We start from the raw sequence: 12,118 nt of genomic DNA, 5'->3' as shown, positions 1-12,118 counted from the left end.
TTTCGGAGGAATGCGTGAAAGGATGAAGGTGAAGGAATCGATATCGTCACGGAACGGGGGCAGCAAAATTTCAACACCGGGCGTCTGAGATCTGGAACGGAGAAATACAACTCTTAAAGCATTTGCAAAGAGACTGCGTGCGTCAAGGCCTGTATGTCCAAAGGATCAACATGCAACATTTGAAGCTCAAATATTGCAGCCCACAACTGCCTCGCTAATCGCGGCTTGCATCGACAAATCTTCTGCATCGGCACATGAAAATTCTTTGAGGAAAGGACACGATGATGATGCGAGCGATGCAACAGCGGTACGCTCCATGAAATGTTTGAAAGCCTGAGTGTCGACAAATTGGGCTTACAGGAGAACGCAAGAAGGGGGAGAAGACTTCACCAATAGACAGCCAAGTCAGAATTCTAAGATTCGGAAGGAGGGTCCCAATGGAAGAGGAAAAGAGCTTAGAAGTTGCATCACAAGCTATGTTAGATCGTGGTGTACATGACATGCGAGAGTCCGCTGGACGATCCCAGATTCTTGAGTAAGCGTGGAATCCGAGTAATGGGAAGAAGAAAAATCATAATGGCCAATTCACCAACTGGTTCTTGCGATCTCACTTCCCACCAGAACAGAGAACGAGCATGTCCAGATAGTCCAGCCGAGTCCACAGAACATCCAGAGTAGGGTCTTTAAATGCTCGACATGTTCGTCGTTCTTGCGGCTAAACCAGTAACCGTGACCAGACGACCCTCTGTACCCCCTGATATGCGATAGGGATTGAGGATGACAAGACTCGCAAATTCCGGAATCCAATGGTGCACAATGAATTCGTGAACTCGTAATAAGTAAAGAGGGCAACGATTGTCGCCTTGATGAATTCTAATATGAACAAACAACAAGTTACACTCAGCGCCAGCAGCCTTGCCTTCGACGGTATTCAGACAGTAGGCACTTGAATACTAGAACCTGGCCTACCGCAGCTCATACACGGCCATGAACATGGATGCACAAGGACATCTTTTGTCACTGAAAGTGATGCGGGTATCTGTGGGTGGACAACCTTTCAGCGCGCGATGTGGTGATCAATGCTGTTATTTAATGACAGAGACCATCGCTAGCTAGTGCATGGCAGCCCTTCTATTCTAGCTCTCCTTCATTCTCTGCCCACTCTACTGCGTCCATTCTCTCTCTGCAGGGAAAGGCACCTCTCTCAGGCCACCCCAAGACCTTACGGGATCTCACTCAAGCATCTGAGTTCCTTACACTACCTGCCTCATTCGGAGCTATTCAGCTAGGCGAAACATTCTCTAGTTGCATATGCATCAACAATGAGACAAATATCGACATAGAGGGCGTTAGTGTCCGCGTTGAGATCCAGACAGCAAACTCCAAGATACTAGTGGCTGAACTTGGTGGCCCAGACTTCCAGCTCGCAGTGGGAGATTCACTGGAATATGTAGCTCATCACGAGGTGAAGGAGTTAGGTCACCATGTTCTAGCTTGTATTGTCTCGTACCACCTGCCTCCGTCATACCGACATTCCCCTGGTGCTAGTGATCACTCGAATGAAGCAACCTTCCGCAAGTTTTACAAGTTTGCTGTATGTATCGCCTCTAGTAGGACTTCTAGCGATTTGAACATTTCAACTGAAAACGCGTTAGGTCACGAACCCTCTTTCTGTAAAGACAAAGGTACACACACCTCGGTCTCCGTCGGCGTTGATGACTTTGTCAGAGCGCGAGAAAGTGTTTCTCGAGGTCCACATTCAGAACTTAACACAAGACGCGATGTGGTTCGAGCGCATGAAGTTTGAATGCGCAGAGGGATGGAGCGTCGTCGATGCCAACACGGCAGGCGATAAGGATCAGATGTTATTCTCTGGTTCGACGGCTCTCATGCAACCACAAGCCATAAGACAGTACATCTATATCCTGACCCCAACATCGTCTTTTTCGTTTCCTGTCGTTCATCCAGGCAGTGTCATCCCTCTCGGTAGACTTGACATCTCATGGCGTTCTCAGTTCGGCGAGCCTGGCCGTTTATTAACTTCGGTGAGATCACCGTCCAAAAGAGTGGTTTCATCACTCACTTTTGAGACGTAGATGCTGTCCCGTCGGTTCCCTGGCCCTTCTCCAGCTCCGAACTCAACTCCAGCTCCAGCTCCAGCTCCAGCTCTCCCACTCCAGCACCCTGTCTCAGCACTTCCGCCTTATCTTCAACGCACTGTGCCAAGTGCGCCATCCTCACCCGCCCGACCACGATCTCCACAACTTCCCCCTTCTCGACCTAGCTCCCCAACACCGGCTCCATACAGACCAGGCTCACCCTTTCGCACGCGCCCGATGTCTGGCCCTTCGCATGCGCAATCACCTGCAGCTGGATCTGTATCTAACATAAACATGTTTGTCGCACCAAATCAACAACAACCAGCACCACCGGTGCCTGCTCTCGTATTGGACGTTGAGGTTGATGTTATCATAAATCATATTGCCAGGGAATCTATCACAGTTGAGCGGCCCTTCAATATCGCTTTCACTGCCACCGTTTCTGCTGCTCTACCAAAGGCCAAAGGGAAACAAAGGGTTATCACTCTTGCTGTACAACATCTTCAATATCCGCGTGCCACGGCGATTGCATACTCTGAACCATTCCAAGCCACCGAGACCATCAGCTCACGGTTCTCGTCCCTCGGCCTCACTTCTGCAACGTCAACACTCGTCACCCCTGTGCAAAGTTCCCCCAACATGGCAAGCGAGAATTCCTTAGTTATCTCGCCAGAGAAGATGCTCGCACGACCCACTTTGCCACCTCCTTACTTCGAGTTCGCTGACGAGGAGAAACGCACAAAGTTGAAAGGCTGCGTATTTGTTGGGTCCTCCACACAGTTTTTGAACCCGATTACGCTCACCGATCCCAGTCACGCCAGTCATCATGAGGACTCATCGGACGGTGATGTGGAGAAGGCACAGGGTAGTCAAGAGTTTGAACTTACCTTCCTGCCTGTGCAGACAGGATTTCTGCGAGCGGGCGGCCTGCGCATCCTACTGGTTAGGGACGAGCTCGTAGATGTTGGTACAGATCAGGCCACTCGTCGCTTAGGGTCCGGCGCGATGGAAGCAAGGACACTGAAAGAGTTAGATGTTGTCGCCGAACTTTGGGTTCATTCATGATCATGAATTATTCAACTTATTGCAGAGATAGTAGGACGCATGTATAGTTCAGGTGCCTACGATCGGAGGGTACAAATACCCGACAACCAAGATAGAACCTGACGGAACTCTTATCCATTTGAATTGTGCTTGTTTCACGCTGTAGGGAAAATGAGACGTTGATCTAATCGATCAGTCCCACAGCTGCAGTACCTGCAAGGGGCAAAAAGATGACAAATCCTTCGGAATGTAACACCAGTCATACCGAAATGCATTAAGAGGGAATCGAACCCCCGGCGGGTCGATGGCAACGACCCAGGTTACCACTACCCCATTAATGCTTTCTAAATGTCACATTAGTAGCATATATTAGCGGTGCCGACAACGCGCCACTTGGAGCTCCTTCACTTCACAGTGCAGACGTGTACTGTCTGATTTTTGCACTACTAGTACCTCAGCGTGATCAGCCACTACAGTGGTCAGTGTTCACCTTCACTAATTAGAGACTCATTAGATATTTAAATAATCTACTTGCGTCCAGATCGACGCTTTTCTTTCGCCTTCTCTCTATCCATGGCTTTTTGTTCAGCTCTCTCGCCTTCCAATGATGAAAACGCCTTATTCATGTGGTCCTTATAAGCGCGGTCCTTTTCAGTCTGTTGCTTATGCTCCACAGCTGCCAAGAACTTCGCATCCTTTCTGAGTTCACGAATGGCTCCCTTCTTCTCCTGCTTGAGTTGGTAGCGAAGCTTCGAGGCCTCGTTACGTTCATGATCGGGATCGTGTCGCCGCAGGTAAGAGGAGGATCTTGACTCAAACTTGGGTATATATGTTGGGATCGGAATTGGCTTGTGGGCCTGAAGTAGAAGAGGTCTGCGAGCTTGACGAGCAAACTTCAATAACCTGGTGAGCTTGTCTTGCAAAGAGGAAGCTCGGGTCTGAAATCATGGTCAGTCCACTTTTCACACAATCATGATATCGACTAACTCGAACGCCCTCCGAGAGTTTTGTGATGTCGAGCTTCGTGAGGATGTCTAAAACTGGTTGATAGAGTTCAATAAATCCGTCGAGGCTTTTGTACATTTCTGAAAACCGATCCAGAAGGCGGAAAGCGAGACCTAGCAAATCAAATTTGTCCTGCTCCTGATAATGGTCGTCAGTCAAGAGCCGATGCAGGTTTGGTGTGCGAAAGTCGAGATGCTTGGACTTCTTGACGTCAATCGCGAGGGGTGCACAGAGATCTGAGCGGAAGTCGGGGGAAGGAAATGAACCGGGTATTGACGCAGCATTTTTAAGAGAGCTCGGAGCTAGGTGCAAGACCGCGTTGATAGAAAAGTTGATGGCTTCTGGGACCAGGCGCTTGGACAATTCCTCGTACTGAAGGAAGGCAGATGATAAGAAGAGCCCACTCGTTATGTCCGTTAGTGACCGAACACGACACAACCCCAAGTAAGCACCCATGAGAAGCCGTGCAGGTGAAATGACGGGATGGCTCATATCACTACTAGACCATATGACTCCGATGGTGCGCAAAAGGGATAATTCAGCTGGTCCCGGCCATGTTCTTGCACTCAGTTCAAGAGCGCCTCGCGATAATCCCCGCTCCAAATTTTTGTGCATCAGCGAGAGTTTCTCCACGAAAATTCCCGCAGATTCGATCGGATACGAGCGGCAAAGTGCAAAGAGGTGGGGAACAATAGAGTTCAGGAGCGTGAATCGTGGGGCAGGCGGAGATGTGATATGGAGTATATGGTCAACAAGGACCAATGTCAAGTTCTATAGAGCTCGTCAACGGAGTTCCCAACTGTCTAAGAAAGGCGTTACCTGAAGCTTCACTTTATTTTCTGGGGAAAGGCTTGGGTGATGCAACGTGCGTATGCGCTGAACAACGACAGGCACATCCGTATCGTCTATTTCTCCAATGATCTCCAGGAATTCTTCGTGTGACTCAGGGCAAGGGAAAGTGAAGGGCAGTTCATGTCGAACACCTGGTGGTTTGAGTTTTGCTGACTTCTGGCTGGTTGAGATTTCGTCGAACTCGCCTCCAGAAGTACTGCCTGTCTCACTGCCAAAGCTTGGTTCGCTTCCCACCTCCGCCTCACTGTTCTCATCTTCGTCATCGGTCTCCTCATCCTCATCCTCATCCACACGTTCGTCCACATCTTCCTCCTCGCTGTCGTCCTCTGCAACTGCCTGGTAGCTTATGCCAACCCCACCTAATCCCGATCCAATACCTCCCCACGACTCGTCCCCTACAAAATCGTCCTCGAGGTCGTCACCCCCACGTTCCCTCTTCCGTTTTCCGTGATTCTTTCCGCCGTCATCACTATCTTCTCCATCTTCTCCAAGCATTCTCCGCCTTCGCTGCCTTTCTGACTTCTCTAAAGCCTCTTTTTCCTCAAGCGCAAGCTCGTCTTCAGTTTTTGTTCGATCTTTTGGCTTTGCGCGTTGATCAAACGCGAGTTCACGAACCTGTCTGTCATAGTCCATTTGCTCATCTATGTCTACGGCGGGAATGTCAGGTTGGTTTCCAGAACTGCCCAGAGAAGCCACGTTGCTGTCGGTTGTTTGAGCGTCAGGTGCGAAGAGCAGATTTCTCAAGGAATCAAAGTCTTCATCAAGTTGATGCCGCATATTTTCCTCTTGTACTTTTTCCAGTTGACGACGGGCCTGAACCAAAATTAGGAAGACTCCAGTAAGAAGTCTAATCTATTACCTTATGCTCTTTACTCTTAGCGATGAGTTCTGCCATAACTTCTGCTTTTGACTTCTTCCGGTCGGACTGGAGAAGTATATGAGTGCAACGTATCTCCTTAGGCTATGAGAGACGCACACTATGGTCTGTTTCGTCCTCATCCTTATCGCCAAACCCGCCAAAGTGTGCCCTCCCCACGATATCATGATCAAGTTGGCCTTGACCGAGTTAAACAAAGAGGGCTTGATGCGAAGCATAGGAATGCTCACCTTGATCATCGTCTTCGTCTTCATCCATAGGCAAACCAACGTCGTCGAAATCATCCAGATTCGATAGGCTTTGGCCATAGTGCGTGAGCTGTTCTTCGCCTTCAAGATTAAATATGGTTCCTTTGGAAGCTCGCTGCCTTTCTTTCGTAAAACGCTCGAGCATACGGTCCTCAACAGACATAGAAGGGTCATTTTCACCAAAGCGCCTATCGACAACTCCGCCAACACGACCTCTGTCCTGGAACTCTTTCAACAGAGTCTTCTCGCGCTATTGTAGGCAATTTAGAAGACCGGTCGATACTCCTAAAAAGTAAAATATACGCACCTGCTGAATACCTGCTTGTTTGCTCTGTGCGGGCTGTCCTTTGGACCCTTTGATCTTGCGTCCGCCGATATCATGTTTGAGCTTCGTGACCTTGATGTCGAAGGGATTCAGCTTTTTGTGTATCTCCTGAAGTTTGGCTGCCTTCTTGATTTTATCCTGGTCAACAGAACCTGAACGTTTGCGCTTCTTTCCATTTTGTGGGGCCTTGCTGATCCCCGCTTGAGATAACGCTGATTTGAGCTGAGATAACTGAGATCCCTTCGCCATGCCTTGTGTGCTGGTCCAAGTCGCCCGCCAACAAGTTGTAATGCTTATATAAGCAGATTTCCCCTAACGAAAACCGTTCCTTAAGGACTCCATCGTCGACATCATTAATGCGTGGTATTTTTGACTCGCACTACGGACGTCTATCCTGACCATTAATCTTAGCCAAATGGTAAGCGTTCGTACAGGACGGAAATTTATTGCAGGTTTGAAACCTGCTCAACAATTTTTTTTTCCTTTTAGCGTGCCTTGAACATTCACTCAGGCTCGTGGATCCTGGATCGAAGTTCATGAGGTCTATCTTAATCAGTCATAGCCAACTGGTACCAGAACATGGTGCGGATTTGAAACCTGCCGAAAATTGTCTTACCCTTGACATTCACTCATGAACAGTTTTTCTGAGGAGGAGGTTCTCAGTTTGAGAAGTAACCTAGTTAAAGTGATTACCACAGCAGAATGGAAATCTGTTTCTCTTAGACTGTGCAGGATCAAAACCTGCAGACGACAAGGTTTTCTCTCTCTCGGAACACACTTCGACATTGACTCATGTATGGTTGTGGAGGTCTGGTCTTAGCCAACCTCGGACTGTGCAGGGTTGAAACCTCCCGAGAACAGGTTTTTTTTCTATCGTAACATGCCTTACTCGGGGATCGATCTTAACTGGTCTTAGCTAACCGCAACAGAATGTAAATCTGTCTCTTAGATTGTGCTAGATTCGAAACCTACTAACAGCGGTTTTTTTCCTATCAGAGCACGCCATTCATGGGTGGTTTCCTTGGAGGTCCATCTTAACTGATCTCAGCCAGGTGGTTACCACAGAATCAAAATCTGTCGGACCTGCTGACAACATTTTTTTCCTCTATCAGAACACGCCATCAATGAGGGTTCACTCATGGACAGCTTCTCGGATTTTCATCCTCACCGGTCTTAATCAAGTGGTCGCCGGAGTCAAGATCTGTTTTTCTTCCATTGGCACAGTCAACAATAGTTAACATGCAACGTGAGAAGTGGCTAGGCATGGTCAACGTGCAACGCCAAAACCACCACTGGCAAGAACAGTCGATATTGGTGGTGTCGTTCTCAGTTTTCTCACCAAGGCTCGTGACTTTTAAACCTCCATAATTAATGGCTTATATTTATGTTGATGACTTGCTCTGAGAGGTGCAGTCAACCATATACAATGCCAGCGCTTGCACGGTCACGATATCTTTTGTTTGTTTGTTTATTTGCACATTGTATCCTAAATAAGGGAAGTATCTAGCGGAACATTTGTCGTCTGGTCAGGGGCGGTGTCTTCTACCACACACCATGTCACCATTGAATGAGGCCAAATGCGTGATACGCACTACTGATGGCGGAGAACTCCCGCCTAACCACAAATTTCATGACCTTGTCGACAGGACGATGAAAAATATTCTTCACTGTGAACCATTACTACATGACTACGCCGACAACACTTTCAAAATCACCTCCTGATAATAACAGAGACTGGCGCGCGAGGGTTCGCGAAATTCGGCGATACCTCACAACATATCCTCCAACTATTGACCTCGTGTCACTTGCAGTAAATAGCTATGCGCAAATGCCGATAGAACAAGCACACACAAGCCCTCAGTCTGGTCACACTTATTGGAACCTGGCCAATTATGCAAATCGTCAGTTCAGCGTGTGCCATATAAGGTCGATAGAGGCGTTGTTGATGCTCTAGAAGAAAGTGCGAACAAGGACAATCATGACGTCTTCCGGTACGTTAGAATGTGGTGTGATATTATTCTATCATATGTTAACTCACCTGGTATACTTAATACAGTCTTCTCAGCGGGCTTCTCATGGTCGTGATAGTTCACGGGATTGCCCATGTCGTACATGCCGCGTTCGTAGATATCCCAACCCCCATCCGTGTTGGTGGTTATCGCGACATCCCGCGTGAAGCCGCTTATGATGAAATTCACGAGGTATGCACTGTTGGAGAATCGGGTGATTTTGCGGAAAATACAAAATATTATTTCCGGAAACAGAGGGGAATTCTGGGCAAGTTATGGAACGCCAAGAGATTATGAATCCATTGAGACATTGGAGATTTGGGGTCGGTACAAATTTGACACACGTGGTAAGCATGTTGCATATGCATCACGATGCGGATGATATACTAAAATTGTTCAGGGCCCAAGCATATGCAGAAACAAGTGGTTTGTCCAATCACCAGCGAAGCTTTAGATGAACTTATCGAAGGAAGGTGGGATCCACCTCCCACCTTCCCAGACCAAACACTCCCCAGTTTCCCCAGTTCGAGAGCGAAGAAGGTCACCGCGTGTCATGCAGTAGAGATTTCAGGTTCGGCCCGTTCGACACACATTCCTAGAAAGACTCCTGAGACTCCGACCCATATCAAAAGCCAAGCTGTTCTGTCGTGAGGAACGGGGTATACTATCGCAGATGATCATGATGGGTCTCAAGCTTTTATCTCCTTTGTTCTCTCAGTCCCTTAGATAGTATATTTATTATTACCTATTCATAGGTTGCACGGACATCAAGCAACCCTCTGTATTTCTATTTTAAATCCGTTCATTGTTGTTCCGTCATTGTGGCATTGTCACGATAATAAAGTCGAGAACAGTGGCAGCAAACAACACTTCGTTTTCCTTCGCTCATATGCCCACCACACGGTGATCCCAACGATCAATGATTGAACTGTGCGTGTTTACGGGGACGCTCGGCAACTGGATTTCACAGGCAACGCCAGAGAGAAACGTAGTTTCGATGAGATATAATTCCGAGACACACAAGTTGTATGGTCACACTTCGTAGGCCAAGCGACGTTCGAACATCCCACGTGTGTAAGTGACGAGTCACTGTTTTGCAGTGTCATAACCACCATCTCCTCTGATCTAATCAAGGAAGGCCCCTAGACGGGCTTCCCTTTCTACTTGAATTCATGCTGAAACACTTCGGCCAGTCGAGGCAGAACTAATATCATACCTCAACCTCGCTTCGTCGATGCAAGCGCCGGACGGTGGCATACCAGTCGCATGATGCTGATGTGATGGCTCCATCTAACCGTGGCTGCGACGGTTTTGCAGTGACCTCCTCTGTCAGGATGATGTAAGTTTATTCAATCAGTCAACTTAAAAGAAGACTTACCCTTGACTGACCCTGCTTTGATTGTGTTGCGATACTTGCATGCGCTATATATAGAGGCTTGGGTCGTCATCCGTGACGGGTTGAATGGTGCAAGAGCATCAGTGCCTCACAGGGTTTACGATACTAAGACACTGCATGCTGCAACCCTGCCAATATCAATGTCTTTGTCGAGAACTGCAATGAACGCATCAAATCTTCCTTCTCACACTGATACATACCTCAGGAGGGTTACAACACATAACGAACACGGTGAACGAACACGCCAACATTGCAGACAAGAGCAATGGTGTTATCACGTACGAATGCGAGACGCAGCGTGTAGAACGAAAAATAACGGTAGTTGCAACATACATCATGACGGCAGTAGTACGCGTGCTGATAATACGGAGACAGTATCGATGTCCGAGTGTGCGCTATACCGCTGACCAAGGGTGGCTGACAAGCTCCTGCACTGATAGCAAGGCATAGTAGCGTACATCTGGGTCTGGATGAGTCATGAGCTCCATTGCGCGGGCTTTGCCTCCCAAATCTGTAATTATTCTGTGGAAATGATCAGACTGATGTAACGTTCAGGGTTATATGGCTTTGCTTACCTCTTTCCTCGTTCGTAATGCTTCACATACTGTCCAAGGTCGTGGACTGCAACAGCCAGGACTACGGGGTCGTCGGAGCCTAGTAGCCCGATGAGGGTCCTGTAGTAGGGATTAGCAATTGAGCAATTGATATATGAGGCTGACGTTACTTCAATTGTTCATAGTCTCTGTCATTCAATCTCGATGCATTTTCCCGCCAGAAGGCATCTGACTCGTGCACTGGTGTCCACGACAGATGGCCAGATGCCAGTTCAGACAAATATTCATCGTACGTCCTGCATCCCATCAATCAGTAAGAGATTGAAGTAGTATCAGCGCACTCACGTCAAGCTTTCAAAGTTGCGTTCTAGCTCATCTCTGACATACTGTACGTCCTCCAAGATATCCTCGTCGGACCATTTGCGAGTTGAAAGGTTCTTGGAGAATGGAAGAAGCTGGGCAACAAGCATGGCCGGAAGATTCTCAGAAGGAGCCTTCGTAATCAAATTCTTCGAGAAGATCAGCATCGACTATGCCCAAAGAGAGGAAACATGAACTTACACTGAAAGTGGCAATAATGACACGAATGACTTTCTCTTTCACAGCGGCCTGTGCCACTGTGATCAACAGAGGTATGATATCGTATTTCCTTCAAAACTTTGAGAAAGTCTCATGATGACGCGACTCGAACCCTCACTTGTTAATCTGTTCAGCGACATCCTGCTCGAATGAAAGCAACCAAATGCAGAAGATCACTTGGTAGCTCATCTGAGGGCCAGGCTTATGGAGAAGGATCTCGACGAACCTGTTCAATTGGATAAGGCACAAACTAATGAGCAATGCTATAAGTGCTCACCCTGCTAATATTCTAGGGATGGCCCATACTGCCCTGCGGCATTCTGGACGAGCGAGAAGAGACTCTAAGCACTGAACCGCGACGTCACGCTTGTTTTGTGATTGGCTCTGCACGAACGATGAAAGGACCTTGAGGAATGGCTGAAGGTGCTGGTGCTGAAGGGGAGTTGATTCCGAGCTGAGTAGACATGACGTCAATAATGGACTCGAGAAAGGCAGATCACGCGCACCTCAGCAGCACGGTCAGTATTTGGGCGGATTTGAGTTGTACAAAGTCATCTTGAGCTTCCAGGGTTCTGACATAGGGCTGTTGGTTTTACAATCAAGTAAGAGGTGCCGAAGACGCGTACCTGATGAGAGGGGAGTAAGGGAGGTCGGGATCGAATTGAACGGCTCTCGCGAAGAGCGGTATACGCTCATCATGATCTACAAACATGGGCGTCATGCATTCCGTTACAAAACATTTGTAATGAAACATACCCAGGAGTGCATCTGCGATTAAGACCAGGAGGCATTGCATGGTATCGATCCTTTGCAGCTTCTTAAGAAGCCGAAGGTATAATAGGGCATATGTTTGGCCATCTGACAGATGGATAGACTCGACTTTTGCCCTGGGCTGTCTGTCCACCTTCTTAATGAGAGCCAGCTCTTCTGAGGTTACCAGTTCGGCACGTTGGTATCCCTGAGTCCGAGATGAGTGTTATGCACTGATGAAATCTGGGTGACGGACCTCCCATGGAACAGGCTTTGACCTTATCTTTGCAGAACTCTCGTCCAGATATGCATTCAAAACTAGGGAAAGGGACATTGTTACCCGATACAAGCTTGTGCAGACTCCAATAGTTCAGACTGCT

The 12,118-nt window shown here is 48.0% G+C and overlaps 4 protein-coding genes and 1 non-coding gene across 5 annotated transcripts; 2 read left to right on the top strand and 3 right to left on the bottom strand.

The window, feature by feature from the left end:
- Window positions 1-855: 855 nt before the first annotated feature.
- Window positions 856-3,423, top strand: BJ212DRAFT_1341240 (uncharacterized protein). The gene is given in 5 exon segments (XM_041335136.1): window positions 856-1,041; window positions 1,100-1,594; window positions 1,656-2,045; window positions 2,097-2,142; window positions 2,155-3,423. The coding sequence occupies 5 exon segments, from the start codon at window positions 988-990 to the stop codon at window positions 3,162-3,164; spliced, it is 1,995 nt and encodes a 664-aa protein (XP_041195025.1). The 5' UTR covers window positions 856-987; the 3' UTR covers window positions 3,165-3,423.
- Window positions 3,414-3,484, bottom strand: BJ212DRAFT_t42. The gene has a single exon. It is a non-coding gene; the product is annotated as a tRNA-Gly (tRNA).
- Window positions 3,485-3,539: 55 nt separating this feature from the next.
- On the bottom strand, window positions 3,540-6,699 carry BJ212DRAFT_1458898 (nucleolar protein 14; the record flags this gene model as incomplete). The annotated part of the gene is made up of 7 exons (XM_041338895.1): window positions 3,540-4,081; window positions 4,131-4,919; window positions 4,968-5,813; window positions 5,860-5,925; window positions 5,977-6,056; window positions 6,108-6,375; window positions 6,433-6,699. 7 exons carry the CDS (start codon window positions 6,697-6,699, stop codon window positions 3,671-3,673), a joined length of 2,727 nt encoding a protein of 908 aa, XP_041195024.1. The 3' UTR covers window positions 3,540-3,670.
- Window positions 6,700-8,446: 1,747 nt separating this feature from the next.
- On the top strand, window positions 8,447-9,200 carry BJ212DRAFT_1047995 (uncharacterized protein). The gene is made up of 3 exons (XM_041328931.1): window positions 8,447-8,651; window positions 8,715-8,806; window positions 8,860-9,200. Exons 1-3 carry the CDS (start codon window positions 8,635-8,637, stop codon window positions 9,108-9,110), a joined length of 360 nt encoding a protein of 119 aa, XP_041195023.1. The 5' UTR covers window positions 8,447-8,634; the 3' UTR covers window positions 9,111-9,200.
- A 712-nt stretch (window positions 9,201-9,912) lies between these two features.
- Window positions 9,913-12,099, bottom strand: BJ212DRAFT_1047830 (ATPase V1 complex subunit H). Its single transcript, XM_041328930.1, has 11 exons — window positions 11,995-12,099; window positions 11,745-11,946; window positions 11,615-11,690; window positions 11,495-11,560; window positions 11,266-11,442; window positions 11,107-11,214; window positions 10,971-11,058; window positions 10,755-10,918; window positions 10,580-10,705; window positions 10,431-10,529; window positions 9,913-10,377 (listed from the first exon to the last, which is right to left on the bottom strand). Exons 1-11 carry the CDS (start codon window positions 12,070-12,072, stop codon window positions 10,251-10,253), a joined length of 1,311 nt encoding a protein of 436 aa, XP_041195022.1. The 5' UTR covers window positions 12,073-12,099; the 3' UTR covers window positions 9,913-10,250.
- Between the last annotated feature and the right edge of the window lie 19 nt (window positions 12,100-12,118).

This window comes from Suillus subaureus, assembly GCF_016647635.1.
Source record: "Suillus subaureus strain MN1 chromosome Unknown BJ212scaffold_9, whole genome shotgun sequence".
Taxonomy (NCBI): Eukaryota; Fungi; Basidiomycota; class Agaricomycetes; order Boletales; family Suillaceae; genus Suillus; species Suillus subaureus.
This window is presented reverse-complemented; position numbering and strand designations above follow the sequence as displayed.